Below are 14,410 nucleotides of genomic sequence, written 5' to 3'. Positions count from 1 at the left end.
GGGCGAATAGGTATTAAAAAAATGCTTTAAAAAAGTAAAAAAATCCAGCTCGGATGATCACAGCTGTGCCGCGTGATCATCCGCGCCGTTTTTAAACTTTTTAAAAGCATTTTTTTACTACCTATTCGAACCGGTAGTAAAAAAATGCTTAAAAAGAAAAAAAAAAGTTCCAATGATCGCACATCGCTCAGCTGATCGTTGGAACTTTTTTTTTACATTTTTTTACTACCGGTTCGGTGAGCCAGTAGCATTTTTTACACCTGGTTAGGACTATCTTCTCTAACCTAGTACCTTTCATTTGAGTTTGGATTAAAAGACCCTGAATTCTTTTTTTAATAATAATTTTATTTACAACTAGCTGATAACCCAGCGTTGCCCGGGTATTTATTTATCCCAATCCTGTATTAGGCAGGAAGAGCAACTTCACCCTGAGCCCTGATTTAGGTGAGAATTAAATTAGTTAAAAATGTTTTCCCTGTGCCCCCAGAAGCGTCAAGTAAACTGATACCACCTTGTTGTTTTGCTGGCTGATCCATGATCATTTGGTATGCTTTTTTCTGATCTTGATTTAGAAATGGCTTCTTGTCCGCAATATATGCACTAAGCTGTTCGACATTGTAGTTCTTTTCTTGTATGTAATCTGCATGAAGTATGTCATGTTGTTCTCATAGTGGTGCAGGCAGGTCAAGTTGCAGTAATGTTTTATTGATCATGGCCATACATTTGTCCTCAAGAATAATCAAAACCTTGTTGAAAATGTCCGGACTAAATGTAATTTCTAATCTTGGATTTTCCCCCTTACCAGAGGGAGCCCCCTTGTGGAGTACTGTGAAGCTGTTACCATGGCAACTCCACTGTGCTGTACAGTAGAAACCATTTTAAGGCAGTAGAAGCCATTTTAAGACACAACAGGCTGTATCTTAACAGAACAAACACCCTGAGGGATGTTAGGAGTGTCTTACCCCCACAGTATTTGTTTCCAGGGAGTAAGTCATCTGTGTACCAAGTATGGTTGAAATTGCTCAAGGCATTCCAGAGTTATGCTGGAACATACACACACACAGCCATTTTTATATAGAGAGATAAAATTTATTTACAATAAAATGTGCCCTCACAAGACTGTAAACATCTAACATTATTATTTGATTTATATACATTAACTATATTATATATGTATATGTGGTGCAAGTCAATTCCTCTTCACTCTAAGTGGCCTAGGCAAGCCAGAAGGTTGGACAAGAATGTTTTAGTCCCTTTAAGCACTCCATACTTCTGTCATCATACGGTCTTCTAAAAACTTCACGGTCCCCTTCTTTTTCCACTTGTCTCTTTGTTTAGCACAGTCAACCAATCAGCTTCCTTAACAAATTGAAATGTTCTTCTTTCCTATGGACATATCTGTTTATTGAATTCAAATAGGTGTTTTAAATACTTTACATGAGGTGATATCCAAACTTCAGTCCATTGTTTAACTTTCTTATTCCAAAATTTCAGTAAGCCTTTTGCATTTAATTCTTTTTAAATCTTTGTAATTGCTTCCTTCTTTTTTATTTAATCTTCCCCAGATTAAAAATACATTCACCCAGATAACTTTGGATGCTTCTTACACTTTAAACATGTTCCACTTAAACACGCTTTAGGAATTGGATCAGGCAGACCCAGTGTCATGTTAACATGCTTCATGCATGGCTATGAGAGTAGTTTCTTCTTCTGTGGCTCCTGGTACTCTATTCACAGGTCGCCCTCAGGGTCCCTCTGAACTCTGTGGACTTCCTCCTGAAGACCTGCCCCCTCCCCAGAACACATGTGGGCAATCTCACGACTTTTCTTTGTCTAAAGAAACTACATTAGCTCAGGTATACTATTCAGCTGTCAATCTTTGTCTCTGCATGATCCCCACTGTTCATGGAACATGTGCTAGTTACCCTATTTCCAACCTGAAGATACTGTTCATCTTCATCTCAAAATACACTTTGAGGATATATTTATCTCAATATACAGTACACACACACCAGGGGTGGGTTTCAAAATTTTTTACTACCATTTTTGTGGGTGTGGCTTTGTGGGAGTGGCATGGCTTGGTGGGCGTGGCAGGGGAAGGATACTATAAAATCTCCCTCCCCACTCCAGCGGAAGGTTACTGCAAAATCCCATTTCCTCCCGATCAGCTGGGACTCGGGAGGCAGAGAATAGATGGGGGAAGGGCCAGTCAGAATTTTTACTACCGGTGCTCCAAACTATTCAAAATTTCTGCTACCGGTTCTCCAGAACTGGTCAGAACTTGCTGAAACCTACCTCTGACACACACACACACACACACACACACACACACACACCACACACCTCTTTCTGCCTTAAGAGTGCTGCTTGAATAAAAAGTTTGTTTAAAAGAAAGAACACGTATCATGGTACCAGGGGTGAAATGCTCCCGGTTCGGACCAGATCAACCGATCCGGTAGCGATGGCAGCGGGTGGTTCGGAGAACTGGTAGCAAAAATCCCTCCCCACCCCTATGCCCAGCTGAGCCACGCAATCATCAGAGGCTTTTTATTTTATTTTTAAAAGCATTTTTTCTACAACCTCTTCGGCCGAAAAAATGCTTTTAAAAGTAAAAACAAAGCCTCTGCCGATCAGGCAAGTCAGCTGGGATCGTCAGAGGCTTTTAAAAGCATTTTTTTTACAACCTCTTCAGTCGAAGAGGTTGTAGAAAAAATGGTTTTAAAAATAACAAAAAAAAAAAGTTGGCCATGCCCACTCAGTCATATTACCCCATCACCACCAAGCCACACCCACAGAACCAGTAGTAACAAATTTTACATTTCACCACTGCATGCTGCCTACATTATAAAAGGGTATCTATTAAGTAGAGCTGGAACTGAGATCAAAGTAGTTAAGGTTTCAGAGCCCATAATAATAATATCATAATTGCTGGTTGAGAAATAATGATTGTGCAGGAAGTTCCCTACCTTCTACACTTGATCAAGATGCAATTCGTTGGCATATTTGATCTGTGCTTTTGATTCAAGCTAGGAATAATCATACAAACTAAACTTCATGAAATCATCGAAGTGCTGAGTGAGACAAACAGTGCCATCTATTGTTCTAATACAGAACATTCAAATATGTAGGAAGAGCCAAGAAAAACATGATTTATCAAACCATACTTCCAAGGTATCAAACCAAGAGATTTCTTCTGGGGTACATATAACAACTACAACTACAACTATAACCACAACTATACAACTACAAATATGTATGCATATACATATGCTTCAAAAGAGCTTGAGAGACTACACAGAGCTACGTGTATTTTTTTCTGCACATCTATTTTGCTGCTGACATGCATATCATTTCAAATGCATACACACACAGAGAGACACACATATTTAAGGGAAGGGACTTTCTGAGTCTATATGTACATAGATACAAACATTGCTTTCACCTTCACTTCAACTTCCACGTTACCACTATGAACACATATCTAGAGATTGTGTCCATTGTAGATTTCCATGGGAAGAAATCCAATTGCTCCAGTTTTTCCCACCACATCCTCTGAACCTTTTGAGATAGGCTAGGCTGAGGACTTGCCTATGTGACTAACCCAAAATATTTGATGAGGTTTTGTGTCTGAGAGGGACTTGAATTTTGCTATTTCTTGTCTAGTTTATCATCTTATTCACTAAACCAGGGGTGTCAAACTCAAGATCTGGGGCCCAGATCCAGCCCACGGGGTGCTTAGATCTGGCCCTCGGGAGCTACCCTGAAAACAGCGAAGGACTGGCCCATGGTGACTCTGCCAGCCTCTGGCAGAGCTCAGGAAGGCCGCATGTGGCTCTCCTGAGCTCCATTTTTGCTGGCAGAGGGTTGCAGGAGACCATCTCAGCTGGAAACGGAGCTTGGGAGCCCGTTTTCACTGGCAAAGCGCTCAGGCCATCACAGGTGCCCCCGACACGAGTGACGTAGAATTGGCCATACCCACCCTGGCCATGCCCACTCCAGCTCCCCGACGTCAAACAAAACCCTAATGCGGCCCTCAATGAAATCAAGTTTGACACCCCTGCACTAAACCGTATGAGCTCTGACAAAGGGAAATATACACTTTTGATTTATAACTTCCAATGTCAGCAATGACCATTCACAGCACAACTGTTACAACTTTCAATAACAGCACACTTGATACTGTCTTATCAAGTCTAACATGCAATGTTCTTCATGTCTCTGTAGAATGCATTGGAGTAGCCATGTCCTCCATCCACCCCACAAAGTGAAGAGAAACTTGTCCCAAAGGTTCATTTTTTTCAAAAGGCCTCTGAACTTTTATTGGTTTAGAACTGAACCTAGAAGAACTGAAGAAGCATCTTGGATGAGAAGTAAAATCTTTTTGAAGGGAAAAAAACAAGAAAGTCCAGTTACCTTTTGAAAAAAAGGACCTCTGGGTCAACCACGATCTGGATGATTGAGAATCTCCATTTTCTTGCACTCAGTTATTAATCCGAATAAGAAATACAGGTAGTCTTCAACCTCAGACCACAATTGAGCCCAAAATTTCGGTTGCTAAGTGAGACATTTGTTAAGTGAGTTTTGCCCCATTTACTGTCTTTTTTTGCCACAGTTGTTAAGTGAATCACTACAGATGTTAAGTTAGTAGCTCGGTTGTTAAGTGAATCTGGCTTCCCCATTGACTTTGTTTGTCAGAAGGTCGCAAAATGGGATCACATGACCTCGGGACAATGCAACCGGTCATAAATACGGACCAGTTGCCAAGCGTCTAAATTTGGATCGTGCAACGGTTGTAAGTGCAAAAAATGGTCATAAGTCACTTTTTTCAGTGGTATTGTAACTTCGAGCAGTCTCTAGACCAGTTGTTGTAAAGCAAGGACTACCTGTAGTGATAGCATCTTCTTTGCCACTTTTTGCTTGTGGCCCTGTGGATAAAAACAGCCACATGATGAAATATGTACCTTTAATCAACCTATCCATTTTTTTTTAATAAACCAGGCATGGTACATCCATAAAGAGCATCCCATTCAGCAGAAGTTATCCTCATGCACAGTTCTTGTCAAGCTCACCTCTTTTGTTTAAAAGCTGACCCCAGGTAGAAATTCAACAAGAAGAGGGGGGGGAAATAAGTTCGAAACAAAAGTGCTGGTTTAGGGTGTTGTGTGTAAAGAGGAGGCAGAGAACACTTAAAAGACAATTCAGCAAAAACCCAGCTGTTCCCTGACAATTAAATCCACACTCCGAATCTTGCATATCTGCAGGATCGGCTCGTTGGTCCCTGAAAGCAAGTTTCAATGCTTTTGAAAGGACAAATCTATTCTTTATCCAGCAGTGACACTGAGAGTCAGCAGTTTTGAGCCTGACAAATGCATTGGGCTGTACATTAGGGCAAAGAGCTGCGAAAGAACGAGAGAGAATTCTAGTTGTGTTCTTTTTTTTCGTTTTTTCGGTTGTTTGTTTACTGAAACCTACGTAGTGTGCTTAGATTATAAATTCCTGTCTTGTGTAATGGATGAGGGGACTTATTTTAAGATGTGTGTTCTTGAATAATTGAAATGGAAGGTGAAGCTGAGTGTTACGAGAGCAATCCCACTTTACCTAAATAGCTTTCACTTGGAGAAATAATTAAGGTCAAGGAAAGTTACATTTCTAACCATGTTTAAATCAAGGACATATTTAAAATTCAGGGTTGTTGTTTTTTTTCACCTTGGGAACTTTTATGGGGGGAAAAAAAGGTATAGCCGTAAAGGGCGGTATACAAATTGAATAAATAATAATAATAATAATAAAATTATTTATTTATCATCCTGCAAACTAGATTTTTAAAAACTCAGCATTGTACATCCATATCAGTGATGGGTTCCAAAAAATTTTACTACCGGTTCTGTGGGTGTGGCTTGGTGGGCATGGCATGGCTTGGTGGGTGTGGCTTGGTGGGCGTGGCAGAGGAAGGATACTATAAAATCTCCATTCCCACCCCAATCCAGGGGAAGGTTACTGCAAAATCCCCATTTCCTCCCGATCAGCTGGGACTTGGGAGGCAGAGAATAGATGGGGGCGGGGCCAGTCAGAATTTTTACTACCGGTTCTCCAAACTATTCAAAATTTCCACTACCGGTTTTCCAGAACTGGTCAGAACCTGCTGAAACCCACCTCTGATCCATATCCTATTATATCAGAGTGGAAACTTGCAGCCCTCTGGATCTTCTTGGGTGTTTAGCAGGATATGATGAATTGCCCTGCAAAATCAGAACTTTAAAATCTTGAAATGCTTTAAAATAAGAACTGGAATTGTTTAGACAACAAATGAGCACTAGCTACTTATTTGGCTGCCTCTGTGACATGCTTTATCTGTGTACTTGTATAGACTTTGTCCGCTGCACCAAACCATATACCACGATCAAAGAGTGATCTGGAGGATGACAAGTTAAAGAAAGATGTTCTAATAGCAATCAATATAACTTTTTATAAATGTTATGGTAAATGCTAATGTTCAGAATTTGCAACCCCATGTAATGACTTTCTTTTCTCCCACAGAAATACCTAACACAACATCATTTTAATAATGCAAAAACAGATGATTTCTGGAACGCAATGGAAGAGGTATGTTCTGTCTCTCTCCAGTTAGTTCATACTTTTTACTAATACCATCTGAGCTTGCATCAGGGAAGAAATAATAATTTAGCATTAACGATGCTGTTCGTGTTGTTGCAATGGCACAATTAGGAAAAGACAAGGAAAGCACAAATGAATTAAAGAACTATGAATTAATGGTATGCTAATAGCAATTTGAGGCTAATAGCAATTTACAGCTTTTGGGGGGCACTTATCTTCCAACTGCCAAAATTTGTTGGCTAGATTTGTAAAGTAAACAAACTGAAATAACAAATCAAGACTCAAAGAAAAAGTAGCAAAGATTGAGCCTCAACTATGTTGTACCCATTATGTTGGGGTACTAACCAAATACAAAGTTTGATTGGAAGACCAAATGATTATCTTAAAAATACTCTGAGAAGCCAATCAAGAGAAAGAAAATGTGCATTAGGACAAGATGTGCCATCAAAACTCCAGCTACAATTTAATATCTGTCACAAATAAATGAATTGCTCAAACACCACCTGGAAAATTGATATCATCTCTATTTTTGGTGTTGAACTCTCCCAGCATGACCATCTATTGTTGTTTTTAGGTAAGTGGGAAACCTGTCAAAGAAGTGATGGACACATGGACCAGGCAGATGGGTTATCCTGTGTTGAAAGTTAATTCAAGCTCAACAGTCACACAGCAACGTTTTCTATTGGATCCCAAAGCAGATCCCTCCAAGCCATCTTCTCCATTTAGGTATCTTCTGTCTAACAGTTTGATATGATATTGCTAGACTGGGGAAGTTTGTTTTCTCAGTGGTCTTTACTAAGTTCTCACATAGATAATTGATATTATAATAAAATAGCTTAGTTGATTCTTATATTAGGACTGGAGAACCTATGAACGTTCTGAAGTAGTTGTGGTGTAACTTCCATTTTTATACCAACTGAATTAAATGGAATTAATTGCAGTAACACTATTTTTCTCCCAAATCAACCATGATTCTACAATCAGTGAAATTGAGCCGTGGTGGCACAGTGGTTAAATGCAGTACTGCTGACTGCAGTTGGCAGTTCGAATCTCACCAGGCTCAAGGTTGACTCAGCCTTCCATCCTTCCAAGGTCGGTAAAATGAGGACCCAGATTGTTGGGGGCAATATTTTGACTCTGTAAACCACTTAGAGAGGGCTGTAAAAGCACTGTGAAGAGTCCCAAAGGTGCTTTTTCAAGAGGCAATTAGACTTTCTGGTTTTTCTTTGAAGATGTTTCGCTTCTCACCCAAGAAGCTTCTTCAGATCTGGAACAGCTCTGCAACAGAGCTGAAGAAAATTCATGGATGAGAAGTGAAATGTCTTCAAAGAAAAACCAGAAAGTCCAGTTGCCTCTTGAAAAAGCACCTTTGGGACAACCATGACCTGGATGTCTGAGAATCTCCATAGACATGGTGAAGCGGTATATAAGTCTAAGTGCTACTGCTATTGATGAATTAATGTCAGTAGCTTTGCTGGAGATTTATTCATTCCTCACTGACAGAGTATATGTTTGTGTTCAGAAGATGACTAAAGGAAAGCAGCTGCCAAGTAAGTTTAAATAAAACTGAATTTGATGGGCAGACAGATTAGCACAGTAAAGGCAACCACCTACATTGTTGGAACTGTTGCTAATTTCTATAACTGAGCTAATACACAGGTAGTCCTTGACTTAGAACCACAATTGAGCCCAAGATTTCTGTTGCTAAGCGAGATAGTTGTTAAGTGACTTTTGCCCCATTTATGACTTTTCTGGCCACAGTTGTTAAGTGAATCACTATAGTTGTTAAGTCAGTAACACGATTGTAAAGTGAATCTGGCTTCCTCATCTACTTTATTTATTAGTTCAATTTATATGCCGCCCTTCTCCGGAGACTCAGGGCGGCTTACAATGCGTTAAGCAATAGGCTTCATACTTTTGTATATACCTGCTTAGTAGGGCTTTCGCCCCCCCCCAAGCGGTGTTCTTTTTTTTTTTTTTTTTTTTTTTATACAAAGTCAGCTTATTGCCCCCACAATCCGGGTCCTCATTTTACCTACCTCGAAAGGATGGAAGGCTGAGTCAACCTTGAGCCTGGTGAGATTTGAACTTGCAGTAATTGCAGGCAGTTAGTCTGCTGCGCCACAAGGCCCTTTACTTTGGTTGACAGAAGGTTACAAAAGGTGATCAAATGACTCCAGGACACTACAATTGTCATAAATATGAATCAGTTGCCCAGCGTCCAAATTTTGATCACGTGTCCATGGGAATGCAGCAATGGTCGTGTGAAAAATGGGTATATTGAAGCAAATATTCTAACCAGCAAAACCACATATGTTTTTATAGTATTTTTAAAAAATGGTGGCATGATTCATTATAAAAATTCTTTTAAAAATATGTCTCCTTTCTGAATTTTCAGTTACAAGTGGAATATTCCAGTGAAGTGGGAAGAGGGGAATACATCAAATATAACATTCTACAAAATATCAGAATCAGCAGGTAATCAAAACTAATGGACAGTAACTATCCACAAAGTAAAGATTTTCTTGAATCACATCCATGGAGGGCTAATACCAAAGTGGTTTAACATTGCTTTCCTCTGAACTGTTTTCTCAAATTCCAGTCTCTCCTATAGGGTAGAATTCTTTGATGATGTCCAGTGTGGGATTCAAATAATTTAACAATCGGTTCTCTGCCCTAATGACCTGCTGGGTGGGTGTGGCCATGGTGGGCATGGCCAGGGGGTGTGATAGGCAGCACTCGGCCTGCTGAACCCCCCTGGAAGCAAAAGCGGGCCGCAGGGGGGTGCCCCATTGCACCCATGCCCCGTTTTGGACCTAGTAGGCCTCCCTGCAGCTTTCTGAGAGCGAAAACATGCCACTTGGGGACTCCTGGAAGGGGCAGGGTGGGAAGCGGCAGGGCGGGGAGCGGCAGGGCAGGGAGCGGTGCGGTGGGGCCAGTGAGCAATTTAACTACCGGTTCGCCAGAACCCGCCCAAACCGGCTGAATCCCACCACTGATGATGTCGCATTTAGGTATAACCAGGCCAAATCCAACTTGGTTTCCAAGCCTAGAAAAATCAGAGTAAGTGGTATTAACTTGATAGGAGTTTCTTTTGAAAGAGCAAGGTTGGCCAAGACAATTCACCACTTTGAATTACAAAGAAGAATGATTGTTCTTTTCATAGTTCCTTCTCAGGTGATAGCTCTATCCCAGTTCTATAGCCTTTAAAATATTTGATTGAAAATTGTTGATATATCATTGATAGCTGTCTGTGCAGGCAGATACTTTATCCATCTCTCAATGAATTGCTTTGCAGTACATAGGATAACCAGTGAAGGTGACCAATCACTCCAAAACTCAAAACAGCAGGGACTCACCGGGAGGGCAGGAGAGGGAGAATGTTACAAAACAGGATGCATGTTCCAGTGACACCACAAGATGGCGCAGATCTGTTACAAATGGCTAGTTTAATACTCAGATCAATCTTGCACTATTTCAAATTTAACATGGAAAAATATAATCATGTTCATCAACTTTATTCAAAATATATAGCTGGGAAACATGTATACTAATCCACATTTGGACTGAGCCGTAAGCAGAAAAGATGAACAATTAATCTAATACATACATCAAAATTTAATGCAGATTTCCTGCATAAAATTTTTATCTATTTCTGCAGGAGAAACTGAATTTTGATGCAAAGTCCTTTCCTTTCCTTTCCTTTCCTTTCCTTTCCTTTCCTTTCCTTTCCTTTCCTTTCCTTTCTTTCCTTTCCTTTCCTTTCCTTTCCTTTCCTTTCCTTTCCTTTCCTTTCCTTTCCATCTGTCTGTTGTCTGTCTGTCTTGAAATTATATGCATGCCCTACTCACAAATGCCTCCTGGTGGTTACAACAATTATCAATCAGTCAATCAATCAATCAGTCAACCAGAATAGTGTGAGAGGGACTCAATATAATTTCAGACAAATGGCTGTCCAGTCTCTTCTTAAAAACCTCCAGTTTATGTTTGTTTATTGAACTTCTATACCGCCCTTCTCCCGAAGGACTCCTGAAGGACTTGATCCAGTGATCAAGCACCCACAATTTCTGAAGGCAAGCTGTTCCTCTGGTTAATTGTCCTCGCTGTTTGGAAGTTTCTCCTTAGTTCTTTGCTTCATTTCCATCCATTGTTTCTTGTCTTGCCTTCTGGTGCTTTGGAAAACAAGTTGACCCCCTCTTCTTTATGGCAGACCCTCAAATACTGCAATACTGCTTTCATGTACCCCCTAGTCCTTCTTTTCTCTAGACTGGCCATACCCAATTCCTGCAAATGGGTATTTTTCCCAATTCAGATGAAGCAGCTTCTTTTTCTCTCTTTATTCTTAAGGATTCAAATCCTCCTAAATATAGCAAAGGGAGAGAAATTGGGGCACGTAAGTGACAGAAAGCATACCTCCCCCAATGCTGATTCTGCTTAACATGGAAAATGTGTATTCCCAGTCTGGCAAGCTAGGAATGCAGGCTGGCATAACAACATGTTTATAGTATTCATTTATCTCTTTATAGCTGCTTCAGAAATATTTATTGCTTTTACTCTTTGATTTTATCTGTAGTTCTGACTTTGTTTTTGCTGGGAATGTGAAAAAAGGGCACAATTGTTTTCATGTCTACTTGGTAGTCACAATTGTTTTCATGTCGACGTGGTCACAGAGTGGAAAAACAATAACTATTACCCACACCCTAAACTGGGTAGGTCAACTCTATCCACTCAAATGCCTCTCCGCTGTAGTGAAAGAGGGAGAATCTTTCCTTGCATTCTATGCAATATGAAAAGTGCAGGTCAATGCTTTTCGTAGACGAGGAAGGTGGTTGTACCCATTTCTCCATCATTGAGTTGATAGGTTCAGGGGTGGAATTCCCTTCTGCTGATAGAATATAGTCCACCCCGTCTGTGCATGAATGTGCTCAAAGCATAATATGATTTTTAGTCCAATTTGGTCTCTGTAGAAAGTGTTGCAGAATAATCTCTGATTTTTGGCCACAAAGATGGCTAATCTGAAACTCAGAAATTACAGATGTACCAGCATATTGATTTGTGGATAGATTACAGACTTTCTGACTTAAAGTAAACTCATTCTAGTTGTTATTCTTTGTTAGAATAAACCACATCAGGCACACCATGGTCAAATTTATTTGAACTACAATAATCATCAAAATTTAGTCCTTTTCTTTCCAGCCATATTTTAGGCTAACTTAACATGCTATTCAATGCCTGAACAGTGATGGCTCAATTTGTACAACAGGCAAAAAACATGGACTGAATTCTCACAAAGTACAATAGCTAACCAATGTTTCTTTAGTTTAGGCTAGTATATTGTGTGAACCCAGTCTAAAGAAAGAACCCTTCCTTGGCACTGATTGAATGCTCTACACCAGGGGTGTCAAACTCAAGGCCCGAGGGCTGGATCCGGCCTGCAGGGTGCTTAGATCTGGCCCACGCAGCCGCCCTGGAAACAGCAAAGGACCGGCCTGCGGTGCCTCTGTTAGCAAAAACAGAGCTCAGTGGGGCTGCACGCAGCCTCCCCCCAGACTCCGTTTTCACTGGCAGAGGGCTAGCAAAACAAACTAAAATCAAAACCAAAAAAACAAAAATGTTTCCCCTTTTGCATTTGACATGCAAGAAGGGATAGGAAAGGAGAAAAGGAAAGAGGAAAGAAAAAGAAAAAGAAGGAAAGATGGGAAGGAAGAGGAAAGGAGAATGAAGAGGGAAGGAAAAGGGAAGGAAGGAAGGAAGGAAGGAAGGAAGGAAGGAAGGAAGGAAGGAAGGAAGGAAGGAAGGAGATTATAATGAGAAAGGGAAGGAGGGTCTGGGGTGAAGTCCTGCCTTAGCACGTGGGCCACCACAGGCATGCCTGACACAAGTGATGTTGATCTGGTCACGTGCCCCTGGCCATGCCCCCCCCCAGTCAAACACAACCCTGATGCGGCCCTCAATGAAATTAAGTTTGACACCCCTGTTCTACCCAGTAAAGATGGAGTAGGGTTGGAGGTGATTGCATTGCAGTTCTGCTTAAAAAAATGTTAGAGGACAAACAATAACCAGATGTGGTTGCTAATTCTGAGGAAACTCCCATAAATCTCCACCATTGAGTTGATCAGCTGCCCACATCCAGAGACTCAAAAATAGATGAGATGTGAAAGGAATGTTGTAGAGGCTGAATAAGCAGGTGCTTGTAATTATTAAACATATTGCAAGAGGATTTTAGCTTTTTCACTTTTGCTGAGATCCTGGTGAGAATTGTCTAAGGGTAGAAATTTTTTTCGTTTCCTCCTGTTTCCCATTATTGAAAAGGAGATGGTGAAGTCAGCAAAAATGTTAAACTACTCCCCATACTAATTCTCTCTGGGCATCTCCCTATCTGCATTTTTAAAAATAGTCCTTTTAAATAAAGTCAATGTTGTATCAGTTTTGGCTTTTCCTAATGTTTGTCTTTTGGAAAGATATTTCATACAACCGTAACACATTTATAACTTATTCCCTACTTTTTTGTTGTTGATACCACCACAGGAATTACTATTCCACGACCCACTGATCTTCCTGCCGGTTCTTTCTTGAAAGTAAACAAGGATCATGTTGGTTTTTATCGTGTCAATTATGAACCCCAAGTCTGGCGTGATTTAGCTGGTATTATGATAAAAGACCATCAGGTCAGTCTGCTGAAATTAATCATTGGTTCAGTTTTGGAGATGATTATTCACTATTTTAATTTTACCCATCTGATGTCAACTACTATTTTTTTCTCTCTCTCCTCTTAGAATTTTAGTCTAGCTGATCGTGCTGGTTTTATAGACGATGCTTTTGCATTGGCCAGGTAGGTCTTGTAATTAAATTAATGAAGTACAGAGTTTATCTGATGCTACATTACAAGTTAGCTATTTAACATAATATTACCTCAAGAAACATACGTGAACGGACACCTGCAAATATATTACAATTCATTTTCTTGTTGCTAAGGTTGCAATCCTATGCACATTTACTTTGCAATAATATCCAGTGAATACAGAGGAACTTACTGCAGAGTAATTCCAAAGTCCTTTCATTCCTTGAGGTTTATCCTCTCACTGTCAAACTTAGTTCCCAAGAAGCTTTTTTTTTTTTTTTTGAGAAAACAGAAGCCCTCATTCACAGTTGGATTCTGCAGTATAGATACTCCATGAGTTCTAGAATCAGTGAATCTGGAAAGTGTATACTTACTGAATTTGCAATTTGGAATGCTGTTAGTCAGATCTTTAAAATTTTGTGACGCTGCTCTCCGTACAAACATACCAAAATGTATAGTACATACTGTAAGCTACATGTGATTTTATTCTTATTACAGTGTAATCTATTTTATATAAACTAGCGATTGGCTCATCAAACACTATGTGCTGGCTTATGAATGGAATAACATCTACCAATTAACAACAACAATAACTAAATAACTAATTAATAAATAAGTGATAGTCCATTGGATTTAATTCCTAAGAGGTTTCTTCATTTTCCTTGTTCTTCATTTCCCCCTTAGAGCTGGACTTCTGAAGTATGCTGATGCATTGAACCTTACAAAATATCTGCTACATGAGAAAGAATATATACCATGGCAAAGGGCTGTAGTAGCAGTATCATATATTGGACAAATGATTGAAGATGATAAGACACTCTATCCCAAATTTCAGGTAACGTTGCCCATGAAATTGAATATATCATGAAAACAAAACAATAAAATCTCTAGTCCTCACATTCACATGCTTTCTGCAGTAATGCTGAAGAACTGACTTCATCAATCTGGAGTCAT

The 14,410-nt window shown here is 39.9% G+C and overlaps 1 protein-coding gene across 1 annotated transcript in view; it reads left to right on the top strand.

The window, feature by feature from the left end:
* The window catches only part of ENPEP (glutamyl aminopeptidase), a 61,247-nt gene that overhangs the window by 30,260 nt on the left and 16,577 nt on the right, over positions 1-14,410 (top strand). Inside the window, exons 9-14 of the mRNA XM_070948234.1 lie at positions 6,538-6,603; positions 7,190-7,341; positions 9,014-9,093; positions 13,144-13,283; positions 13,392-13,447; positions 14,141-14,291. Coding sequence (XP_070804335.1) covers positions 6,538-6,603; positions 7,190-7,341; positions 9,014-9,093; positions 13,144-13,283; positions 13,392-13,447; positions 14,141-14,291 — 645 coding nt within the window. The remainder of the gene's footprint in view (positions 1-6,537; positions 6,604-7,189; positions 7,342-9,013; positions 9,094-13,143; positions 13,284-13,391; positions 13,448-14,140; positions 14,292-14,410) is intronic.

This window comes from Pituophis catenifer, unplaced genomic scaffold (assembly GCF_029215685.1).
Source record: "Pituophis catenifer annectens isolate HBS135680 unplaced genomic scaffold, rPitCat1.0.hap2 SCAF_8, whole genome shotgun sequence".
NCBI lineage: Eukaryota > Metazoa > Chordata > Lepidosauria > Squamata > Colubridae > Pituophis > Pituophis catenifer.
The sequence above is the reverse complement of the archived record's forward strand: the minus strand, read 5'-3'. Positions and strand labels throughout refer to the sequence as shown.